General features: G+C 40.4%; 1 protein-coding gene across 2 annotated transcripts in view; it reads right to left on the minus strand.

The window, feature by feature from the left end:
• Positions 1–21010, minus strand: part of COL19A1 (collagen type XIX alpha 1 chain) — a 415341-nt gene that overhangs the window by 118374 nt on the left and 275957 nt on the right. For both annotated transcript variants that reach the window (XM_051855527.2, XM_051855528.2), the window contains exons 18-19: positions 12432–12485; positions 2986–3027 (exon numbers count right to left, since the gene is read on the minus strand). In XM_051855527.2, the coding sequence (XP_051711487.1) occupies positions 2986–3027; positions 12432–12485 (96 nt within the window). The remainder of the gene's footprint in view (positions 1–2985; positions 3028–12431; positions 12486–21010) is intronic.

The raw sequence follows: 21010 nt of genomic DNA on the forward strand, positions 1-21010 counted from the left end.
GTAAGAGTTTGGCTCTGAGCCACATTTGTCTGTAAAACCATACAAGCAGTTGGGGGACATGGCTAGACACGGCAGGTGCTTGTGGATGGATATGGACACACATATGCAGCTATTGTATGTATGTAAGTGGCTGTGTGGCTGTGATTGTAGATGTCTGTGTGTGTTCAAATCCCACCACGGACACAAAGGCAGGGGCAAGTTGCCATTCCTTGCACATCTCTCACCAGCACTCTGAGTATAGGAGAGAGAAATCCACACTCTGAGTGACTCTGAGTTCTCTGACCCATCAGAATCTGAATCTGCTTGTCGTGGGTCCGAGGCCCCTGGCATACACTTATGTGTTTAAATTCTGCATCAAGTTAAATATTTTATATACAACAGAAATTGGGCTCCTGCTCTGTTGAAATTATGGCAAGAGATGCCAAGAGGGACAAAGCCAGGTGCTAAGGATGGTAATGATGATTAATTCCAAAAAGAGCTAAATGAAACCTCACAAAAATACACAAGAACAAACTTTTCCTAAAGATTGAATATGTCAGGTGTTGTGCTTTCGGATAAGTTGATCTTATCTGATTTTAATCCTCTCATCAACTCTGTGTATATATGAATATGCCCATTTTACAAATGAAGAGCCTGATGCTTAGGCAAATGAATGGGATTCCCGAGGGGACCCAGCTGTTAATGCCACATCAACTTCTGATCACAAAGCTAATGCTCTTGGTGCCACACCGTGGTTCTCACTCCTGGCTGCGTATTAGAATCATTAGAATTACAGTTAAATAATGATCTAGGGGCTGGTGCTCTGGCATAGTGGGTTAAGCCTCTGCCTGCAGTGTTGGTATCCCATATGGGTGCCAGCTCAAGTCCCAGCTGCTCCACTTCTGATCCAGCTCCTTGCTAATGTACCAGTGAAAGCAGTGGAACATGGCCCAAGTCCTTGAACCCCTGTCATCCAAGTGGGAGACCCAGATGAAGCTTCTGGCTCCTGGCTTTGGCCTGGCACATTTGGTGAATGAATCAGTGGACAGAAGCGCCCCCACCCCCCCCTTCCTTCTCTCTCCATATCTCTGCCTTTCAAATCAATCAATGAATCTTTTAAAAAGTAATGGAGCTGAGCACTCCATCCTGGATCCGTCTGTGTAGTTTAGGGCCTAGCACAGGTATTGTCTCCAAGCTGTCCCCGTAATTCTAACGTGAAGCCAGAGTTGAGCACCACTGGGGTCCACTACAGGCATGATCAAGACCTGTGAGAACAGCTTGAAGGAACTTTAAATCTTCACTATGGTAACTCACACACAACATTATAAATTTGAAAATGAATACTTTGACTTACAATAGATACCAGGTGGATGTGTATAGTTAGGGTTGTTTTCATTCTCCTAGTAACAACTTTCATTCTTTTATGCATTATTTATTAGCAGAATCTTTCCCCTGTTAACTATAATCATAAAAATCATTTTATATGTACATTTATATCAGGTACTGCATCAGATTCCCTGTGGACTCTTCCAGGTTATTTATTTGTGTGGGAAGACAGCACAGTTATGCCACTGGCTTCTTCTAATCCCACTTAAGATTCTGAAGCAATTAGAGAGGATTTTGAGCAATAGAAAAGGTCCTTAGAGTTTCAAATACACCTGTTTTACAGAATCAAATTTCTCATCAGCGAGGTCTTAAGAATTCCTAAGCAACATATGTTTTCTAATGAACATAGCAAAACCGAAGCCAGCTGTTTTGTCTCAAGAAATGAATCATCATTTAAATACTTTAAAAGTGTCACAACTCTCTTCGTTGCTCAGCTGTCCTGTGTGACAAGCTTTGGGGCTTTCATTTGCTTCCCTTCCCCCAGCCGCATGTGTCCAGTAGTTGTTTAAAATGTAATGCGTTTGTTATGGTGGGACATGGTTTCTGTAAGTGATTGGCTTACAGGAAATGATACTAATGTGTTAGCAGTAAAATCCAAGACACATAAATGGCTTATCATTGCTGGATAATCAATTATTTTTGGATGTCTTTTTCAGAATGTCAAGGTTTTATTTCTTTAGTTATTTTGCAGAAAATTTAATTTTCAATGGTCAATAGCTCCTAGTTTCTGTAGGGACTATATTTTAGCAGTATTTTCTGATCTTTTGAATAGGTGTGTTGCATTGATTTATAAGGCACAGAAGTCCTATCTTCTTGGTCTGATGTTGAAAAACCCTGCCCTCAATCAAGGGAATTTTTACTGGATGAATGAATCGAGGTAGCATTCACAGGCCACGTTCCCTCAAGAGTATTTTCCATCCTACACACCTCTGTCTGTAGATTTAATGTGTACTTTTTTTTTTTTTTCTGACAATGGCTCATTCACACTGAATCCAAGGTCATCACAATTTCAGAATCAAATAGGAGTGACACCTCTTTTGGAGTGGGCAAGTGAATCTGTCATCTTCACAGTTACCATACACAGCTAATATAATTAAACCAGTGAAAGATGACGATGAGAAAGCAATGGAAATTCATCAGTGTTTTAATTTTAAACTGTTTTGAAATAATTATTTGCTTAAACTGCAGCTGCACATTATAAAACACCTCCAGAAAACCCTCCCATAATGTCTTCTGTTTGGCTACTTAAAAAGACACAAAGCAGTGAGTTTGAGACTGAGGCGCTTTTGCCAAAGGGGTCTTCAGATAACTTTTGCCACCAACATGGATTTAGGAAACATCTCATTTGAACCAAACTTGGGACTGAATTTCTTTTATGTTAACAGCTATTTCCCCTTGGTGCGTTCCCTCCCTTGTAGCCAATTGCCACTCATCAGTTCTCACCAAGAAGCCCCCTCTGCCGCAGATGGCAGTCCTGCACGTGGAGGCTGCTGCCTGCTGCAGGCTGCACAGCCTCTCAGGGACCGAACCTACTGCTGCAGCTGCTCTACCTCTGACCTGTGAATGTGCAAGTTGCTATTCAACACGTGACCTTTTCCTTCACCTTGAAAATCGTATTACCTTTTCTCCTTTGGGGTTGCCAACTCCATGTTCACCATTTCCCTAGGTAAAAATACAACAAATTAAAGCACCACTCAAAAAAGTCCACTTATTTTTACTGCATCCAGTCTTTACTTTAAAAACATATGTAGTCAGACGATTGAAGTGTAATCACTTTTTTTTTTTTTAAGAATACTGTGACTTTTGCAGACATTTTTGTCTCTCACCATTTGCTGAATATTCCTGTGAAATAAAGTCTGTGAAATAACTCCAACTTTTAGGACCCCATCTGTCTTCTCTGTGACTTCCCAGGGAGACGCTTCTGGAGAAGTAGTGCACCCCTGGGGACAAATCGTCCAGACTCTAAATTCACACCTTGCAACCTCAGTGGGCAACCCTATGGCTGAGCTTCTTTGGCCTCCTGTTTGCACCATTGTCAGATCTTTACTATCTTCAGACCACTAGCTGGGGGTCCACTTTCCCTGGGCAGATGAGCTTACCATACTGAGAAAATGCAATTTCTCAGGGACCACTTGAAATTCCTGCCCCTAGATCTACAAACCAATGTGCATGCAACATTTGGCTCCAGCTGTCCCTCCTCTGACCAGTGGCCATTTCTTCCATAAATTCTCTGAATCCCATGCTCTCTGCCTTCTTAGGAGATTTTTCTTATTAATGTTACCCATACCATTCAGTGAAATTGGCCAATTTGGTAAAACTAAGTAAAATATAGCTGAAATTGGCCAATTTCTTTCTCATTTCTCTTTCTGTCTGCCTACCTATTTTGCCTTCTTTCAACTTAACCCAAACAAAACACACAGTTCCCTGGGCACTCATTTCATTTGAGCTCCTCTCCTCTTCCATTCGTGGACAATTTTCTCAAAAGGGCAGCTAATGCTTCTGTGTTCACTGACCAAGGTGGCCTTAATGTTCCCCTCAGCTGGAGTCAACTTCTGAAAGGCTTCTTACTGATCCAGTCTCTGCCCTTCCTTTTCTTAGAGCATTTACTTTAGGAAACCACTACTTGTGAATTCCTTCTGCTTCCCTTTGAAATGTAAATCTTTTAAACAGCCTTGTGTTAGTTTTCCAATCCAGGAAAGTCTTTCTCAAGAACCCTGGAGCCCTCCCTTTGAAAGGGAATCACTAGGCTAATCCTCCGCCTTGGGGTGCCAGCACACCAGGTTCTAGTCCCGGTTACCCCTCTTCCAGTCCAGCTCTCTGCTGTGGCCAGGGAGTGCAGTGGAGGATGGCCCAAGTACTTGGGCCCTGCACCCTATGGGAGACCAGGAGAAGCACCTGGCTCCTGCCATCGGATCAGCGTGGTGCGCTGGCCGCAGCGCACTGGCCGCGGCGCACTGGCCGCGGCGGCCATTGGAGGGTGAACCAACGGCAAAGGAAGACCTTTCTCTCTGTCTCTCTCACTGTCCACTCTGCCTGTCAAAAAAAAAAAAAAAAAAAAAAAAAGAAAAGAAAGAAAGAAAGGGAATCATCAAGGAAGATAGAGCCCCTATCTCTGAACCTTTGTGGGAGCATGAGTATAGGAGCCTAACTTAAGCCTTGCTCCAAGTTCTACACCTTCTTTGGTTTACAGAGATGTGAGAACATTTGCTTTTCTGTTGAGTAAAACCAATTAAAAAATACAAATAGTCATTCCTTGGTATCCATGGGGGACTGGTTCCAGGGATCCCTCATGGACACCAAAATCTGTGCACTCTCAAGTCCCTTATATAAAATGGTATAGTATTTGCACATAACTCACTCACATCCTTCCATATATTTTTAAGTTCTAAGATGACCTATATAAAGGTCCTCAAAAAGGTTGTGGAAAATTTGAATACAGGGATACGTTTATTTTGGTGCAAAAAATGAAATCCATGTATAGTTTCTTTCTTTCTTTTTTTTTTTTATAATTTTTTCTCTTTTCTTTTTTTTTTCTTTTCTTTTTTTTGACAGGCAGAGTGGACAGTGAGAGAGAGAGACAGAGAGAAAGGTCTTCCTTTTGCTGTTGGTTCACCCTCCAATGGCCGCCGCGGCCGGCGTGTTTTTTTTTTTTTTTTTTTTTTGACAGGCAGAGTGGACAGTGAGAGAGAGAGACAGAGAGAAAGGTCTTCCTTTTGCTGTTGGTTCACCCTCCAATGGCTGCCGCGGCCGGCGTGTTGCGGCTGGCGCACCGCACTGATCCGATGGCAGAGCCAGGTGCTTTTCCTGGTCTCCCATGGGGTGCAGGACCCAAGCACTTGGGCCATCCTCCACTGCACTCCCGGGCCACAGCAGAGAGCTGGCCTGGAAGAGGGGCAACAGGGACAGAATCCGGTGCCCCGACTGGGACTAGAACCCGGTGTGCCGGTGCCACAAGGCGGAGGATTAGCCTTGTGAGCCGCGGTGCCGGCCAGAAGACTTTTTCTGTCTCTCTTTCTTTCTGTATAGTTTCTTTTACAATATTCATTTTTTATGAACTTTGAAGACCCTTTGTTATATCCTAATACAATGTTATATAGAGTTGTCAAACTGTATTATTTAAGGAATAATGGCAAGAAAAAAGTGTGCACGTTCAGTACAGACACATGTTTTAGAAAAAATATTTTTGATCCATGGTTGGTTGAATCCATGGACACAAGAGCCTACTATCTTGTGGCCTCTTTCTCACTTCAGCACTTAAAAATCCTCCAGCTTTCATTTCATTGGAGTTGCGTTTAGAGTCTGGCTTCTCTCCCTTATTGCAATGGTCTTGAATAACCTCCTCCTTGCCTGTTTAACTTCCTGAGGTACAATTTTTGCTTCCACATCACTTTTTCATTTCCCATTTACTCCCGTGCTCAGAGCAATTTGGCTTTTGCCCCAACCACTCTACTTCAATGGCTCTCTAATGTTATTAATGATCTCTTTGTTGCACATCTAATAGATTCTTCATTAATTGACCTCTTGGCTGCACTTGCCTCTCTTGGCTTATATGATATCTCTCTCTACAGTTTTCTTCCTATCTCAATGGCCACTATTATTCCTCCTCCATCTATCAAAGTTTGGGCTTCCTCAGAATCTCTGTCTAGGTTCTCCTCTCTTGTGACTCGATGCTTTTTCCCAGCACTCTTATCTTATTCCCATGGCTTAGGCATCATTTAGACAAAAGCAAATTTGTTTACTCAGTGAATACTTCACTTCTGAGTTTTAATCCCATATGTATAATTTTCTGCTTGATGTATTCAGTTGTTAACTTCTAGAATCAATTCATATTCAACAAGTTCAAATCTAAACCTAGAATATACAACATACTCATGTATGAGAGAAAAAGAGAATCACATCACACTATTAACATTGGCTCGTCTAGAAGTAGAGGAATGATAATAACTTCTTAACATATCTGTGCTATTTATCATATTAGGATGATCAGTAATTTTACTTTACAATTGAAAAAAAAAATCAAGGAAAGAAAAAATCTGGACTCATCCTCTCCCTTACATAGAGCTCTTTTCCTTTACTCTGGGTGTCATTCTTAACACCTTCATCTTTGTTTCTTCGTGCAGAATCAAGGTTGACTCTGTCTCCTCAAATCTCTTCCATTTCTATGACTTGCCTTCAACGCCTGACAGGCTACCATTCTTCCTTCAAAACCTTAAAGGCATGACCTTGGCTCCTTTTCCCATTCTATCAATATACCTTATTGTTAATTTTCTGGTGGCTTTCATACCCAGAGTCTTCTGGGCCACCGTGCTTTGACAGATATTCCAGCATTAACAATCTTCTGTCTGATCCTCAAATGGGCCAATATCCTTCCTGTCTTTGTCATTAGATTACCACTTGTGGTCCCCACCTTTTAGTCTGGCCAGCAACTAGTCACCCTCCAGGCCACATGTATAAACAGTCACTCATGGGAGCTTCTTCTGGGTCTCCCGTATAGGTTTCCCTGTCGCATCTTCTCGTTACACATTGCATTTTTCCCTTCTTTATTCCTAGAGTTTTCTTTTTTTTTGTGATTGTTTCCATGTTTTTCATCTCTTGCACTAGAATTTTAGCTCCATAATAACCTGGAATTGAATTTCCCATGCCTAGCACAGTACCTAACATATAGGAAGCATTCAGTAAATATTTGTTGAGTAAATAAGCCAATAATTATAATGCATATGGTTTTATTCACTAAAGTTTGTTCAGATTAAAAATACACATTAGTAGAAATCTTTAAAGTACAGAGATTTTTAAACAACCAAAATACATAGAACACATTGCCATAGTTTGATATTTTAAGTGTTATCATGTTATCTGTGTTACTCAAATAAAAACAAGTAATTGATAATTGACATTATTATTGATGTTGTGACAAATAGTATCATGTCTCCTTCTTTGTTTTGAGATCTCTAAATTGAAGATAAAAATTTCAAAATCCTAAGTTATAAATTATCACCACACATTTAAATCTCTAACAGACATACACACATACATAAACAGTCATCAGTTGCTTGAATGCAAACTCCACAGAAACAAAAATTTTAGACATTTCCTGAAAATACCAGTCATTCGGTCATGGTATCAGTCAATAAGCACAAAACATCAACATCTCTCCTCAGCTGTATTCATGTTAGGGCATTTTTGCAGAAACTTGAACATACCTTTGTCTAAGATATGAACTGCACAGAGATGGTCTTTGGCTTGGAAGGCCCCTACCAGTTCATTGCACAGAAGAAAAGTATGCAAAATGCTTCCAGTAAGTGCATACCCCAGTGCAGCCCACCTTACCCCCAACCACCTAGAGGGCATCAGAGATGTTGCAGTTAGGATGAAGAAATGCCTCTGCAACACTGAACCATACTTTTCTATCAATGTACCTAATTGTTGATTTTCTGGTAGCTCTCACACCCAGAAAAGCAACAGGGCCCTATACTGTCTATTAGAACACCTTTGTTTGCTTCACTTGATGGTTCTGCCAGGAAATCTATCTAATTAAGGCCCTCAGGGGCCTCTGGTGATGTCTGCACTCCTGAGTTATCAATACCTGAGGCAGATTCAAAGTTGAACTTTAGTAGCATTTGTTCACTGACACATGAGATTCCCTCCTCCAGTTTCCCTAAGCTAATGGCACTAGATAACTACTGGCTTTGCAGAAATAATAAGAGACATAGTATGCGATTCTGGAATTATGGCTTTGCTTCAGATGCTTTTCTATTTGTACTTGTTTAATTCATATCCTGTTGCCATGTTAAGAATTCTTGTAATTCTTCTAAATAAATAAATTGTACAGTTTTGATTAAAAATTACTGTGGTGAAGTGGTGAGGGTCATGGCATGTATGTTTTTGGGGGGGGGGGCACTAATCTTCCCGCTCATCTTAAGCAGTCTGGGATGTCAGCATTTTTCTTTTGTTTCTTCTGGGAAATGCTGAATGGAAGTTTTGAACCTGTGGTCAGGCAAGTGGGAAGACTCAGGCTACTCTAACAGTCTAAATATGTGTGGGTTCAACTCTAAGAGATGGCCATTTCTGGAACCCTCCCACCCCACGAGTGAAATATCAGCAATCTCCTATGGCTTAATGAATAAAAGAAAACCAAGAACTTGAACTCCTTCCCAGGATGTGAGGTCAATGAAAATCCTCCAGTTCAGCCCTTGGAGAACTTGCCATAATATTCAAGGTATGGGGGAACATAAAGTTAAAACAACCTAGGTATGGGTTGAACTCTGTCTTCCCCAACCCTTAATGTTGAAGTCTAACTGCTAGTACTGCGGAATGTAGACTTACTCAGGAATAGAATCATTGCATATATAATGAATTAAGATGAGACCATAGAGGAAGTAGGGTAGGCTCCTAATCCAAATGCACAAAAGGATAACGCCCTGTGTTCATGACCAGGGAACTCCCAGAAGCTAGAAGAGAGGCTGGAATCCATCCCTCTCTAGAACTTTCAGAGAGACCATGGTCCTGCTGTCTTCCAACCTTCAGAATTATGAGACAACAGATACTTGTTTTTAGGCCACTCAGTGTGTGATATTTTGTTCTGGTAGCCCTAGAAAGTTAAAACGTGTTATGTGGCTGAGAAGGCTGTGCTCAGTTGAAAAAAGATCCAAGGCTGATTCAAAGTCCAACCTCACAGTTGCCAGCAGAACATTTTATAACTCCCAAGTATGGTGGGTCATAAAAGGGAGGAGGGCATAGATGAATGTTGGAGCTCTCAATAATCAAAGCAGGACCCAAAGTTCTTGTGTCTGTGCCTAATTCCACAGTGTTCCCCCCAAACCAGTAGACCCTGGGCACGGGGAGAGAGAGGGAAAGAGAGAGGGGGAGGGGGGGGGAGAGGGGTGGAAAGGGAGAGAGATGGGGATGTGGGAAGAAAGATATTGGGAGAGAGAGAAGGGGAGAGAGAAAGAGAGTATTGAAAGAGAGAATTGAGGAGACAGTGGCCGGGGGAGAGGGAGAAAGGGAGAGAGGGAGAGAGAGACAGACAGCAAGTTAAGACCTAAGGTGTATTTCTAAATCTTCTGGGTCTGGAAGAGTTGCCTATGATGTCGGCAAGGAAGGCCTCTTAGCTGCTTTATATACTATCTTTGGGCTTAACTCACTGCTTGCAAAGACATTGATTATTTGATTGGGATAAAGATTTTGTCCTTTCTAGTCTGTGGATATTAAAATGAAGTTATGATTTGACACACGAGAGAAAAAATAGATTATTTTGCTAGCAAATTGGGTTTCTTGGATCAACAATTTGGAGAAGTGAACACTAGAATTGGTTGCTGGCAGGCACAGCATCAATCACCAGCTGAGACCTTGTGGTGATGTAAGATAACACAACTATGCATTTTCAATGTAAATCTTTAACACAATATCAAATGTAAAATCTACCAGTACTTGGCCTCCACAGATAACACTGTTTTTGCCACATGCGGTGTTGTAAGGACCTCTGGAGCTGATGGCTTTAGTTGACAGACCCTATCAAATTTTTATTAAAATCCCTAGGGCTGAAGACAATGAATACCAGTTGGCTGGATCACGGGCTGATTTTTCTTATGAGAAAGAATCTGCTCAGCACTGATGCTTCTTTGCAAACAATTTTGCAGAATGGGAGCAGCTGTTTTGCACGCTGTGCTGTGGTGGAGAGAGAAATCTTCCACCTTTATTCCTTGCAGCCCTAAGTGGCCATGCAAAGCACACATAAACATATTTATGCACGTATAATCTTCCCAACCTCTCTCCTTGGTCTGTCTCTCCATATCTCACTTCATTTTTGGCTTTCCTTTTCCCTTTTTCATGTGTGCTAGGAGGGAAGAGGGTGTCTTATGTCGAACTCCATCCCAATGGCACAGGAACATTGTAGGGGAAAAGATCAACAGGCAACTGAGGATTCTGGGGATGAGACATTGAACTACAGCTCTTTTAGCTTTAGAACGGGAAGCGGCTGCATGAGTGCCGTGCTGCTCACCCTCTCCTGGGAAGCTGCTGCAGCAGAATCTGGGCTGTGACCGCTGGAGCTGCTGCCAGCTGAGGCGCTGAGGCCCCGGGGCTCCAGTGCAGATATTACATAAATCAATGCCAATTTAAAAGGGAAGATTATTTTAACCTTGGAGTGTCACTTTATAGGTCTCAATACATGGTTGGTTATTTAACCTCCAGGAAAGTTTCACCCACTGCTCCCTCCTCCACCCACTCCTTCCAATCTCTGTGTTCGCTTGCTACAGCCAGCTGAATAGGCTTGCAATAAGTTGCAAAATGAAACAACATAGAAATCCAAAAACAGAAGGGTAGTGGGGACACTGCCAAGTGACAGCATGCATTGTGCTCATCTTGGCAAATTTAGGGCCCTCTGTGAAGTTGAGGGTGAGAGGAGGTGGTCTAAGTTCTTTAGATGCCAATGGTTCTAGTGCATTGCTTATGAAAAAAATCTATAGTTTCTCTTCTTATCCAGTTATGCTTCATCTCTTAAGTCACCGTGGGGGGCACATGTGTACTAAATAGTGTGAACTTCAATTCTGTAATGGCAATAATGGTATTGGGAGCTATTTTTTGGTAAGTTAGTAGCTAGGTTCAAAGTACTGGTTTGTTAGTACCAAGACTCTCCACTTGGCTGCTCCAGTCAGCTTTCACTTTTGCTAAATGCTAAAGTTTAAGAATGTACATTCTCGGCTGGTGCCGTGGCTCAACAGGCTAATCCTCCGCCTTGCGGCGCCGGCACACCGGGTTCTAGTCCCAGTCGGGGCACCGGATTCTGTCCCGGTTGCCCCTCTTCCAGGCCAGCTCTCTGCTGTGGCCAGGGAGTGCAGTGGAGGATGGCCCAAGTGCTTGGGTCCTGCACCCCATGGGAGACCAGGAGAAGCACCTGGCTCCTGGCTTCGGATCAGCGCGATGTGCCAGCCGCGGCGGCCATTGGAGGGTGAACCAACGGCAAAAAGGAAGACCTTTCTCTCTGTCTCTCTCTGTCAAAAAAAAAAAAAAAAAAAAAAAAAAAAGAATGTACATTCTCACTTCAGACTCTAAAATATAAATGCTCCGTACATTTTCATTTAAGGGAAAACTGACTCATCGGTAAAATAAACTATACACAGAAGTGCCTTGTGAGACCTGTAAAGATATGAGCTTTAAAAGTTTTGCTAGGGATAGCAAATATTTAAGTAGCTGAGTAGCAACTTAGTAAATTTTATACCAAGGGTGATAGTAATATAGTGTTCTTTAAGTTTTTCTAGCTGACACTGTGGCATTAGAGCCAACTTATTCTCATTATTTTAAAGCATTTATGATAAATCCTATTTTCTGACAGTAAATGTTATCATATTGATTAAATTTAGACATGCTTCAGTGTTCTTTTTACTTGTGCCAAGTCCCAAGTTTCTAAAAGCTGATGTAGAGCTATTAAATTGTTTAATAAAGAATTAGAAAAATATACATTCTTCATAGTATAATATTCCATGGAAGATCTAAATAAGGGAGAAAATTTAAGATAGGATTGCTATTTTAAATTAAAAAGTATAACACTTCATCTATAAATTTTATTTTGATTTATCAATGACTAGTTATTTAGGTATTTATGTCAACCTTAATCTGATGAAGAAAGGATTGGGATTTTGAATTAGTTAGCTCATCATTTAACAAACTTTTTTTTTTTTTTGACAGGCAGAGTGGACAGTGAGAGAGAGAGACAGAGAGAAAGGTCTTCCTTTGCCGTTGGTTCACCCTCCAATGGCCGCCGCTGCAGCCAGCGCACCGCGCTGATCCGATGGCAGGAACCAGGATCCAGGTGCTTTTCCTGGTCTCCCACGGGGTGCAGGGCCCAAGCACCTGGGCCATCCTCCACTGCACTCCCTGGCCATAGCAGAGAGCTGGCCTGGAAGAGGGGCAACCGGGACAGAATCCGGTGCCCCGACCGGGACTAGAACCCGGTGTGCCGGCGCCGCAAGGTGGAGGATTAGCCTATTGAACCATGGCGCCGGCCTTCCCCAAAAATATTATCACATAAAATCTCTAGTATATAAGTTTTTTTTTTTTATAAGCCATACCTTGTTATAATGTTCATCAAAAGCCTGTTGTATTCCTTGCAATCCTGGAGGTCCCTGTATGAGAAACAAACCAAACATGTAAGTATTTATCAAAATAATATGTATTTAAATAATATATCTTACAACTCCTTGGTCAAATATCTTAATTAAGCTAGAGTTACAAATGCATGGACATTAACTTATCATCAGGTTCCTAAAGGTGTTTCTAGGTTAAGTTCTGCATGAATGCAGAGAACTCCTAAGTGGGACAAGTAATGGTGTATCAGAAGGTCAACCATCATCGTGTTCTTTATTAACAGCAATTGCACCCCTAGGACTCTCTCAGGGAAGATGTTATAGCTTTGGTTTATTTTTGGCACTTCTCACACAGCTTCATTAATGTATTATAGAAATGTGTGCCTCCACATGTTATTAACTTGGGAAATATTTTTTCTATTGCCTTCCTCTTTTGAATTGTATGAAAATGGGCTGCACATGGGTTTTGGGATCAGAAAAAGATGTTTGCTATAAAACCTCAGACTTAAGACATTTAAGTAGATAGACATGTAAGTAGATTTTTTTTTAGTTAGGCTGGAACTATTCAATAAACACTGTGCCGAGCATGGGGTAGTTAGAAGACATGTTTGTCTCTAAAGATTCTATGAAGAGAGGAAGAAAAGAGTTTTTCAACTTTTTTAGGGATTAAATTTTGGGAAGAGAGCCATGGACAAATATGAAGCTTAGCATTATTTTAGATCAAGTAGTTCAGGCCAAAATGGATTCAGCTATCTCATAAAAGAGATCACGTATTTCATTCAGACCTTGAAAGCTAGGAGGAGAGAAAATATTAGAGTGGCAAAGTCCTTAACCTTTCCCCTGGGAAGACAAGACACAGGAAGAAGAAAACTGAGCAGATCAAACTGCGCCATTATACAAAGATTATTTTTTAAAAACAGAATGAAAGCTTTGAACAGTGAACAAAATTTGAATGAAAAATTTCTGGCTGCATTCACTAATACAGGTAAAACCTTGGACATACAGAAAAAAATTAACATTGGTTAACATTTGTGCTGGGTGTTTGTTATGAACAGCTTGCAACTAAAGCTTTCTTTTAACAGGAAATCTTTGCATTGTGCTACTGAACATAAAGGACACAAGGATATGGTGATGGATGCTTGGAAGCAGGTTGGTATAGCTCTTGAAGATAATGAGCCTCACGAGTAATGGAGCTGACTATGATTGGAAAGACAAACGAGGCTGTTACCTTGTTGAAATCAAAAGAGAGGTAAAGTCAGAAAAGAATTCTAGCGGCATCATATATTTTTCATGTTATTGTTCCATCAGCCAGCTTTGTGTAAAGTATTCTAGGTCAGTTAGATGAATCAATGAGCAAATTAATCACTGATTTGGGGACTGTTGTAAAAAGTTTCTTGCCAAGAAGATGCAAGTTAAGATCTCATTCATAAAACTCAGGAGATACGAGGTTCCATACATACTGATACTTCTGCAAACAAATCATAAGGAGGAATTTTGGATACCATACGAAGTAGCATCATCAGGAATGCATATGGATATATGCACAGATATGAATGATAAGGCCAATTGTATCTAAGAGTAATGATGAGGTGGGGAAATTTACCTTCACACACTCATTTTAGTTAATAAAGTATTAATTATTAGGGATCACAAATTAATAACACAGTGTCTATAATAAAGCAGAGGAATCAAATAATAGCAGCAAACATTTATACAGTGTTTACTGTTTGCCATGCAATCTAACAGGGGTTTTATATGAATTAAATCATTTAATCCCTACAACACTGAGGAAAGCAGAATCATCACTTCTATTTCAAAGAGAAAGAGTTTGAAATGTTAACGGGTTCAAGATGTACCACTGGTATGTGGCAAGGCCAATATTTAAGATCAGCATTGAGCCCAAAATAGGTTCTCATCTACTGCTTAATTTGATCATGAATGTTTATGAGAAAATTTTCTTTCTTACTGTTTTAGTAACTGGGATACTTTGAGTACATAAATTTTGAGCTTAATGTAACAGATTTACAATCTACCCTGCAAACAAAACTTTACACAAGTTCGTGCAGAAGACTGAAGGAACCTTGTAGAGGCTGAAAGGAGTTATTAGATTAGAGTCTTTGGAAAGTCTACTGCTATACTGATGGCAATCAGTGTAGCAATGACCCACTTTGTGGGTTTTTTTTTAAGGTTTTTATTTAATGAATATAAATTTCATATGCACAGCTTTTGCTTTTAGGAGTATAGTGACTCTTCTCCCCATTCCTGCCCTCCCACCCTGACTCCCATCCCACCTCCTACTCCCTCTCCCATCCCATTCTTCATTAAGGTTCGTTTTTAATTGACCTTATGTACAGAAGATCAACTCTATACTAAGTAAAGATTTCAGTAGTTTGTACCCATAGAGACACACAAAGTATAAAGTACGGTTTGAAGACACGTTTTATAGAACTGTCAGAGAGAAACAACCTCCATCAACACAGGAACCAGTGGCCATAGAGAAACTGCATATAAATGCCAAGAGAAACTCTTTGTTTACAGTTAGAAAAACAATGCAGATCTGGGATTTGGAATTGGTGGCTCTATGACAGTCACAGTATCAAGAAATTTGCTATTTTTCTATCTTCTGTTCTGATATGTAACATAGCTGTAGAAGATCCAAGGAGTCATTTATTTCCAAGGTTAGTAAGAGCCATCAGTCTTGAGGGCTGTCAATTAACTCTGAGGAACTTAAGCACTTGTGGAGAGTGACAGGTCTCCAGACATCACAATATGTTAGTAGATGTTCTGGGGCACTTGAGAGGTTACTTTCCCTAAGGTTTCTGCTTATAAGGACCTATCAAGGAGACATTTAGATCACCCAAGTCTAGTGAATAAAAAACAAACAACAAAAAAAGTTTAGCTACAGAGGCCATTTCAGCCTTGGCTAATGCTCTTAGGAGCTTTATTAGGAAAACCAGTTGAAGGTTTACAGAAAGGAAAATTGTCCAAATACCTTGCTCAGAACAATGACTCACAACATAACTACAGAAATCATGGCTACACAATGCCTATCTTTTATGGCACTCTTTTTCACTCCACTTAGATTGGAAGACACAGGATATTCAGGTTAATGTGATGAGTACACAATTATAGAACTGCTTTAAAATGATAATGAACTCCAGGGAGACACACCTGTTCAGAACCCAACTGCACTGATGTAAAATACTCTAAGAGGTCTATAAACCTAGCCTGTAGAGCTCCTGATGGTGTTTCCTATTCCAAGAAAACATTCTTGCTTTGGTGAATGAATAAAGTGATTTTCAAGTTGGGAAGTACATACTTTCATAAATAGTTTCAGTAGCATTTAAGAAATTTTTGGTTAAAATCTTGCTATGGGGGAGAGAACAGAGAAATACCATGATGTCTGCCACCTTAGTTATGAGACGTATAGTGCAAAAATGTTGAGTGTTTGCATTATCATTTCCTGAATAGATTTGGGTTTTGGCTGCATATTCCCAAGTCTAAAACACAGAAAGAGTTCTTCCTATTAAACAACCGAGCTTCCTTTGTGCTGATCTTAGCTGCACTCTCACTTTTCAGTCAATTCACCTTGCTCAAAGAAACATTTTTGCACAATCCCATTGTTTACCATTGTTTATCATAAACTCTATGTGCAAATCATGGCTTGAGCCTTCTGTTTGAGGTTTAACAAACCCTAGGCACTGTGAGTTGAGCTCTCCATGGCTGCTCAGTCAACTCCTTTGCACACTCTCTCATCCTCACTCCTGGACTTTTTTTTTTTTTTCTTCATTCTACCCTTTTCTCTAAAAGCACCTTTAGATTTTTGTAACTCCGCTGGCAGAGCCTCCTTGAGCCATCTGGATGCCACTTATCTCCATGAACCACAGCACTTCAGTCCCCTCCCAGGATTCTCAAACACATATTTTCAGGTTACACACAACTGCCTTTGGCCCTGTGGGTTTCTAATTAACTTCAGTAACAACCTTTGAAATATCAAAAACCTCTGTGAAAGAAGCTTTACTAATCAACTCCCTCCAAATCATGCAAAAAAAAAAAAAAAAAAAAAAAGAGAGAGAGAGAGCTTTGTTTAAGAATAGACAGACAATTTGTTTCTGGAAAGTCATTTGGATTAATTTTCAGGGAACATTTCCAATATGCTAATGGCTAGTAGAAAAGGCAGATATCAGTCATTATTTTTTCTTTGGTGTTTTAAATAAAGCACTAGGAAGTCTAAACTCAGACATTGGAATTAAGAGATGAAGCAATGATAATGGTTGGAAAAACTAATGTTGAAATGAGATTTTTCTCTCATACATGTTTTCATTTATAACATATCATACATATCTTCAGAAAAGCACATTTATACTGGTTATAGTGGCTTGTATTAGGATCTATATTCTCAGTTAGAATGAAAACTCCTTGAGGCCAAGAAGGTTCAATCCTTTCAAATTCATCTTTACATAGATCTTGGTACAAGGCAGTTTCCCAATTTATGCCCTACCCTCTCTGCCCCGCCCCCCCTTCCCCCCAGGCCCTGCCAGGCTCCACCAAACGTTTGCTGAATGCAATGGACTCATTGCTTCTACAAGAAAAATTCCCTGGGGAAAGCCAATTTCTTGCTTGCTGTTTTTGGTTTCAGTTATAAATAATAGCAAACAGAGCAAAGGGCTTGCTGCTTCCAAATACACAGAGGACAGGGCCAACAGGTTTAGATTAATCTAAGAATTTGACTTCTTAATTGAATGCAAAGCTGTAGGGAGCTCCAGATCAGTAGGAAAGAGTTCATGGATGGATTCTGGACCAGAATTATAGTACATAAACTTGTACTGTAACTCAGAAAAAAGAATCAATAATGTTCTTTAGACAGAAAATATTTGAGAAATCATTTTATTTCCTTAAAAAAAACCACAGATACTTTATTTGTCTTAATATTTGACATAAATGAATTTTTAGTGTCTCTGGGATTTAATTATATAAGTTAAACAGCCATAATTTTATAACATTATTTTTCTTGGAACCATTCTGCTATAACATTTTAGTGTCTGAGGAGATGCCAATACTTCCTCTTCCCAGTTCAAATTCCTAGAAACTCTAAAAACTGTAAAACATGTGTCTGGAATCCAGGAGATGATTCAGTGAGTGTCTACATTACTTTCGAATTTCAATACAGAAACCTCAAGCTCTCATGTTTGGGATTACAAGCTACCAGAACAGTGAACATGGGCCAGATAGTACATACCGAGTGAAATTTTAGCTTCCTGGAAGGAGCTCATTTTCCTCAAAAATATCTCTCACAGGCTCTATTTTATGTCCAAAACTTTTTAAAGAAAGACTTATTTATTTATTTGATGGCTTTTTTTTTTAACTAGGCCAAATGCACACTCTCTTGAAAGATGTAATATGAATGCTTCATATTTACACAGTTCAAGAAATTCTAGAATTATTTTCAGAGACGGCAGGGTAATGTGATTGCAAAACACATTATCTTATTTGAATGAGATGGGTACTATTAAATTTTTCACCTGATAGATGCAAATAACCAAGAGATTTGCCCCAAAATCATATAATGAACAATGTGTAGAACCAAGTCCCAAAGTCATTCCTATCTAATGTATTAGATTGTTCATCCATAATTTCCTGAGAAGTTGAATGGGACAGAAAAAGAGAGTAAAAGAAGGGGCACATTGGAAGTAGCGATGGGAGAAGACAGCCCCAAAACAGGAGAAGGGTTCAGGAAATGGGATAGAAGACTCCAAACCTTCTCTCCCTACATCACCATCAGGGTAAGGGTGCTTGCTTTTCTGGCATGAGGCTCTGAGAAATGCAGTTACTTCTTTTTAGTCAAGCCTTAAAGTTAACTTCAATTTTAAGAGGTGGGGACTAAAATGGAAAAATGCTCATGGAGAACTCAGGTCTCCATGCTAATTAGAAGACACAGTCATAAAATCTGAAGTACTGTCATTTTTTTTTTTTTTTTTTAAGATTTATTTACTTAAAAAGGGAGAGTCAGAGAGAAGGGTGAGGGAGGGAGAGAAAGAGAGAGAGAGAGAGAAATTGAGAGAGAGATCTCTTCCATTTGCTGGTTTACTCCCCAAATGGCCACAATGGCTGGGGCTGGGCCAGGCTGAAGTCAGGAGCCTGGAACTCCACCTGGATTTCCCACACCAGAGGCAGGAACCCAGACACTTGTGTTACCTTCCGCTGCCATCTTAGGCACATTATCAGGCAGCTGGATCAGAAATGGAGCAGCTGTGATTTGAAACAGTACTGATATGGGATGCCAATGTTGTAGGCAAGCAGCTCAATCCGCTACACCACAATGCCAGCCCCAATGTTCTTAAACAGTTATTTTTTATTTTATTTATTTATTTGACAGATAGAGTTAGACAGTGAGAGAGAGAAACAGAGAGAAAGGTCTTCCCTCCATTGGTTCACCCCCCAGATGGCTGCTAAGGTAGGAACTATGCCGATCTGAAGCCAGGAGCCAGGTGCTTCCTTTTGGTCTCCCATGTGGGTACAGGGCCCAAGCACCTGGGCCATCCTCCACTGCCTTCCCGGGCCACAGCAGAGAGCTGGACTGGAAGAGGAACAGCCAGGACTAGAATCTGGAGTGCTGGCGCCACAGGCGGAGGATTAGCCAAGTGAGCCTAGGCGCCGGCCCCTAAACAGATATTTTCATTTACATTGACTATTGAGTCTGATGAGTTTTTCTGAGTGATTATAGCATCAATGTGGATGTTTAAAGGCCACCATTCTTAGATGGCTGACATTTCTTTATAAAGACTTGACTAGAGGAAAATAGAAAGGAGGGGAAAAAAGCAGATAGAAGAAGTTACATGCACATGATAATGAAAGAATTAAGAAAAGTTTGAACACTTTTGCCTTGGAAATAGTAATCCCTGGGCTAACTCTTTGGAAAGACAAACAAAGCAATGAGAAGATGGCAAGGAATGCTAAAATGTAGTAATAATAATATTAATAACAATAATTACCTTTTGAAAGTAACCATTGGGTGGCAAATTGTCTTAGTCCATTCATGCTGCTATAACTGCACACCCCAGTCTGGGTAATTTATTACAAAAGTAGAAACTTATTTTGTCATTCATCTCACTGTCTGGGAGGTCCAAGATCAAGATTCTGGCATTTGTTTTGGTTAGGATCTGCTTGCTGTGTCTTCACATGGCAGATGGCAGAAGAGCAAGCTAGAAAGTTAGCTAAACTTTGTGAAGCCCCTTTTATAAGGGCATTAATTCCTTTAATACAGGAGCAGCCCTTGTGGCTTAATAACCTCTTAAGAGCCAGACCTGTTAATACTCTCACCTTGGCAGTACCTGAATTTTAGGAACAGAAATATACTTGAACCATGGCACAGGTATAAATATTGGTGCGCTTACCTCTTATAACAATCCAGCAAAGAGCAGTTTTCCTTATTTTACATATAACAAAACACAAAATATCTTACTCAAGGTCATACACCTAGTAGACAAGAGGTAGGTTTCAACCAGGCCTACCAGACTCCGTGGCCTTGATCTTTTAATTCTGCTTTCAACAGTCTCACAGTGAGAGAGATGACAGTAAAATAAAATATCAGTCATCTTAACGTTATTTAAAATAATCAGGAAGAGCATACTGTGGTAAAAGATCACAGGATCCCTTAATGAAGTACACAATCAATATAGGCCATGAGAGGGAACTCGGAGACATTGTGCAGGTGTGTACTTTCAAAGACTTGGGTGATACGAAAGATCAAGAGCCAAGTGACCAGAATGGGAGGATGGTGAGCATCAGGAAAGGAACTACTGGAGATGCAGAGAAATAATAAAATCACAGGGACTTGGATTAGCGAGAAAAGGAGAGAAACATGTGAACAGACTGAGAAGGAAAAGGAAGTCAGCAAACTCAGCATCTTCAGTAACTGTTGAGGATCCAGTAACACCAAATAAATGAGGGATAAAGAAAAACAAAAGGAAAAATAAAAATGCTCAAGGAAGGAGAATAAAAGAGTAGCTAACCTAGAGAATATTGCCCGTAAGCGATAAATGATTTTGGTGAGCTGCAACTCCTATGAGCACGCAATCGCAGTGAACAGTTGTGAGAAAGTGGTCACACACAAAGGAATTGAAGTATCCTAATAAAACCAGAACAGCGCCATTGTACTCCGTTGTGAAGAAGAGATGTGTATATCAGCTTTGTGGGAATCTGAAGGATGCAAGTGGCACAACAATATGCTGGCTTACACAGTCAGCAAGGACACCTTTTGGGAACTTCCCTTCAAAAGCAAATAGAAATTTGGTTGGAAGCCAGCAGCCATGTGCTCCTTCTGGGGGAATCATCGGAAATTCCGAGCAGCACTGTGATCCATGATCTTCTCTTGTCTTAGCCAGTTTCTTCCCCATAGCCATACTTAAAAAGATCTATAGCTCCTAGGTGTCTCAGTCTAGGCGATCACCAGCATTCCTGGTTCAGAAGTTCAGAAGCAGTGTGATTAACAGGTGAAGGATTGCAGTGAAGGCAGATTCCGGATCTTGAATGAGAATTTTTCACATCTGCCACTTTGGACATTT

Source organism: Oryctolagus cuniculus, chromosome 5 (assembly GCF_964237555.1).
Source record: "Oryctolagus cuniculus chromosome 5, mOryCun1.1, whole genome shotgun sequence".
In the NCBI taxonomy this organism is placed as follows: Eukaryota; Metazoa; Chordata; class Mammalia; order Lagomorpha; family Leporidae; genus Oryctolagus; species Oryctolagus cuniculus.